Source organism: Penaeus monodon, chromosome 13 (assembly GCF_015228065.2).
Source record: "Penaeus monodon isolate SGIC_2016 chromosome 13, NSTDA_Pmon_1, whole genome shotgun sequence".
Taxonomy (NCBI): Eukaryota; Metazoa; Arthropoda; class Malacostraca; order Decapoda; family Penaeidae; genus Penaeus; species Penaeus monodon.
In genome coordinates, this window is record NC_051398.1 from 11,637,517 (window position 1) to 11,642,516 (window position 5,000).

Here is a 5,000-nt window from a genome sequence, read left to right on the forward strand (position 1 = left end):
GAGGGAAGAAAAAAGGGAGAGAGAAAGAGAGGGAGGAGAAGGAAGAGGAAAAGAGGAAGAGAGAGAGAGAGAAGAGGGGAAAGAGGGGGAAAGAGAGAGAGAGAGAGGAGGAGAGGAGAGAGAAAGAAGAGAGGGAAAGAGAGAGAGAGGGGGGAGGAGAGAGAGAGAGAGAGAGAGAGAGAAGAGAGAGGGAGAGAGAGAGAGAGGAGAGAGGGGGGGGGAGGGGAGGGGATGGAGGCGAAATAAAAGAGGAGAGAGAGAGAAAAGAGAGAGGAAAGTGGAGAGAGAGAGAGGAGAGAGAGAGAGAGGGAGAGAGAGGGAGAGGAGAGGATGAGAGAGAGAGAGAGGAGGAAAAGAGGAGAGAAGAGGAGGGAGAAGGAAAAGAGAGAGAGAGAGAGAGAGAGAGAGAGGGGGGGGGGAGGGGAGGGGATGGAGGCGAAAATAAAAGACTATTGGAAACTCAGAAATCGGACGGCACGAAATCCATTTGGAAGAAATTGAAAAAGAGTGTAAAGTTTATCAGTTTATCACCGCGAGATAATGGAAGAACGACTTGTAGGAATCGTCTCTCTAGTGAGTCTTGCGCCAAAGAAAACGTTGATAATGATAAAAATATAGTAACAATGATGATAAAGAAAATTATAATGATAATGGTAATGGTAATAATAATGATCTTGATAATAATAGTGATAATTATAATAATGATAATAATAATAGTGATAATTATAATTATAACAATAACAGTGATAACTATAATGATGATAATAATAATAGTGATAATGATTATAATGATGATAATGATAAAAATGATAATAATGGTAATTGTAATCATTACAAAAATGACAATGATAGTAAACATAAGAGATAATGAAAGCGACCGTCCCAGCCCGACACGTGGTGCTGTCAGGGCCTGTTGTCTTGCGTGCGAGAAATAGATTTTAGCCCCAAGGTCACGATCCTCATTTGAAACAGGATGAGATTTCTCGGCTCTTCGTACAGACAATATTGACAATTTTTCCCTCCTTACGCGAAACTTCCCGTTCTATTTACTTACTGGAGCTGCACTGAATCAACAGTCATTTTTTTTCCTCTCTGGGCTGATGTTGCCATAACATGATATTAACAAACTCTGTTGACGTTGTTTTTTTCGATATGAAGGTGTGTGTGTGTGTGTGTGTGTGTGTGTGTGTGTGTGTGTGTGTGTGTGTGTGTGTGTGTGTGTGTGTGTGTGTGTGTGTGTGCGTGTGTGTGTGAGTGTTTATATTTATATTTATATGCACATTTACATACATTATATAAAACACACACGCGCGCACACACACACACACACACACACACACACACACACACACACACACACACACACACACACACACACACACACACACGTGTGTTTGTCAGCAACCAACTGCTTCTTATTCCTTTCCTCTTCGTGATTTACTTTGATTTGCTTTTAGCGGGGAAGAAACCTCCACAAAGGCGTTTTAGATTCCCCGTTTCTTTTGAAATGGGCCGAGGAGGCGAGGCAGCGGCGCTCCCCCGCGGGGCCCGAGAGGCGTCCGTCACGTCACGTCCGAATACCCCCAGGACACCCGCCTGGGTACGAAAGGCGGCGTTTCTTTCGCGTCCACACGGATGGCGCCGACGGGAACGCGTGCGATGGGGGAATTAATAAGCGCTGATGAATGGCCGTTCTCTCTACGAATAGATTTTTATTCCTTTTCGTTTCGTTCGGTAAACTGTCTGACCTTGTGACCTTCTGACCTCGCGCTATTTGAGGGAATTGCTATTAGTGTTGTTTATGAGGAGGCTGGTGATGGTGGTGTTCATGCTCCCCATTACGTGAACTTCATCGCGAAAAGGGAGGAAAATGAGAGGCAGGAGAAGACGAGGAAGAAGAAGGGGGGGGGGGGCGAGGGACGGTCAGAGGCCAGCGCAAGATAGGAGATAGAGGGCGCACGCAAAGGGTTCCTTCTTCAGGGAATAAGCCAGAGCTGAGAGCAGAGCTGGAAGTGGGACGTCGAGTTTTGGAGAGACAAAGCACGAAGCTTCCATCATCACGAGGCCAAGGTTTTTTTAAGGAGGCAGAGGGAGGGAGTGGCAGAGGGAGAGCCTTCGTCTTCTTCGTCGTCTTATTTTTCTTCTTCTTCCTCTTCGTCGTCGTCCCAGTAGCCGTCTTCTATTCTTGTTTTTCTTCTCCTTGTTCTTGTTCTCTTCTTCTTCTTCTTCTTCTTTTTCTCCTTCTCTTTCTCCTTCTTCTTCTTTCGCCTTATATTTTTTCCTTCCTCGTCGTCGTCATCATGTTCTTTTTCTTATTACTTTCCTTTTTCTCTCTTATTTTCTTTCATTCTTGTCTTCTTCATTATCTTCTTCCTCACTCTCTTCTTCTTTCTGTTCCTTTCTTTTTCTTCCTCTTCTTTCTTTCTTTCGTTCGTTCTTTCTTTCGTCTCCACCTTCTTTCTTTCTTTCTTCTTTATAATCATCTTCGCCCCCCTTCCCCCCTACGCCCCCTCCATCCGCCCTTACCGTCCTCCATGTTCAACCCTTTCCGCTCACCACTTCAACTTTATCTCTTCATCAATGAATGGAGACTCCAGGCCACGCCCACTCCACTTAGGGGCGGAGCTAAAGGGCGTAGCGGCGAGGAAGCCCTTCGAAGACTTGCTTATTCACAGTGTTCTTCAGGTCTTTCTTGTATCTCTTGAGGTCTGTTTGTTGTTCTCCCGTTCATCGTCTGTGTAATTATTGCTTTTGCCGTGTGCTATACAAGGCGATTGTTTTGACGCCTGTTTGTCTAGAGGGTCCTGCTTGAGGATGGCGCGGCTGTTGTTTCATTTTCCTTAGATTGTGTGTGTATTAAAGAAAGGTTCATTTTCGTTCTGTTGTGTTGTGACTTTTACAGTGTAGCTGTTGCCTAGGGTTATATATATATATACATATATATATATATATATATATATATATATATATATATATATATATATATATATATATGTGTTTATATATGTATATATATATACATATATATATATATATATATATATATATATATATATTAATATATATTATATGTGTATATATATATATATATATATATATATATATATATATATATATATATATATATTTATATTTGTTTATATAATATATGTGTGCGTATTTCTTTCTTTCATTCTTTATTTATTTATTTATTTACCTAATTATTTATTTATAATGTAAATGTTCTTTCGCTGGCCATGGAGATTTTATATAGTTGTTTACCACCTATTGTTGAGTCGTATACTGTGGTTAGCGGCTTGTTTCATTGTTCCGCCGTGGACATTGTTCCGTGGTATCTGAATAATGTTTGCTTGCCTCACTTTTCCTTGGGATTTCCAACGCCACTTTACATGCTGAGGGAACAGCCGAGCCTCCTCATTAACCAGGAATGTTTTGTTTTTTAAGCCTATCGACCTAGGAGAAGCTCGGTCCGCGGTCTTGCGTGGGGGGAAGAGGATCGGGGTGGAGGGGGGGGGTCACACTCTTCGGAACTCGCCTTGACTCGCGAGCGCCTTCCCTCCTTCCTCTTCCTTCCCCATCCGTGCCCACTCCTTCCCCGCCCAGATCTCTCGCCCAGATTGATATGTTTAAACAATTCTCTTTTTTTAGCCTAGTCCAGATCGTGTCTGGGTTGGCGGCCCTAATTATCATATATCCAGACTTTTGGCTACGTAAGACAGGTCGACCCGCGCTAACCGCCATCTATCTTTCCTACAGGTTTCTGAGCGTGAAGAAGTGGCTGCTGCGTAAGAAGCACCAGATTGAGCTGGCGAGGAAGCGCGGCTGGAAGGGCTACTGGGTATGTCTGAAGGGCACGACGCTCCTGTTCTACCCATGCGACTCGCGCGAGGGTCGCTCCGTGGAGGCGGCGCCCAAACATCTCATCATCGTGGACGGCGCCATCATGCAACCCATCCCCGAGCACCCGAAGAGGGACTACATCTTCTGTCTTTCCACGGCTTTCGGAGACGCTTATCTCTTCCAGGTGAGAGTTGTTCTCGTCTTAGTTCTCGCGAGATTTTTCTTGTTATTGTGTCTTTTCAGGTGGTAGTTTTATTTCCGGGGTTATGGCGGACGACGGGAGTAATCCGGCGGAGAGAACGATGTTTTGTGCTTTGCTCTGCGTTTTGTTAATGTACTGGGAAAGGAATGTGCAGCACTCATTCGCATGCAGGGTTTATTTTCTCTCAGCCTGACATGCTTTTTTACTGAAAGCTAAAAAATAATTGCACCTGCTGATATGATGGATAATTGGCAAACGAAATAACTGTAACTGACATAAAGAATATTGCATATCGCGGTAATTAATAATCAACATTATGTGATGTAATTCCTGATGTCCGGTAAGCAAAACATTACTGATAAATAGTTATTGCATTCCCAATCGCTTAAAATATGAATATTGCTTACTGAACTGATTACTGAATAATTATTTTGATAATCACCAAAAATGTTGTCGATGATAGATGTACTTGTGCATCATAGAGCACGAGAATAATATGGTTTTGACAAAATATTGCTTACACATGGAAAAGAGAGACAGAGAGATGTCATAATTTCGCCTCGCATTGTGGAGCATGAGCCCGGCAAAGGGCCCTTGATAAGGGAGCATGGCTATATCACAGAATTCCCCGCGCGGAGCGAATCCCTACCGACCAGGCCACTTTACATCGACGCACTGAGGAAATATTGACCAAATAGCAGGAAGAGGAGCGTCGCTTTGGCCAGGGTGGGCGTGGAGGCCATACGGGCATCACGGATAACAAGTGAGCGCTGTGAGGCGTGTGAGTGTGTGTATGCGTGTGTGTGTTGCGAGGTGCACGAGGTCGGCCATTTAAGAATCAACAATAAACAATAGGACGGTCTCGAGGTACGGGTGAATAGGAGGTGGGGGGTGAGAATCGATAGGAGCAACACAGTGCGTAGGGTGGAGGTGATGAAGAAGGTGGTCAGACGAGAAT

General features: G+C 43.9%; 1 protein-coding gene across 8 annotated transcripts in view; it reads left to right on the plus strand.

Annotated features, from left to right (window-relative positions):
- Positions 1–5,000, plus strand: part of LOC119580130 — a 269,343-nt gene that overhangs the window by 153,955 nt on the left and 110,388 nt on the right. For all 8 annotated transcript variants that reach the window (XM_037928084.1, XM_037928077.1, XM_037928080.1 and 5 more), the window contains exon 8: positions 3,757–4,024. In XM_037928084.1, the coding sequence (XP_037784012.1) occupies positions 3,757–4,024 (268 nt within the window). The remainder of the gene's footprint in view (positions 1–3,756; positions 4,025–5,000) is intronic.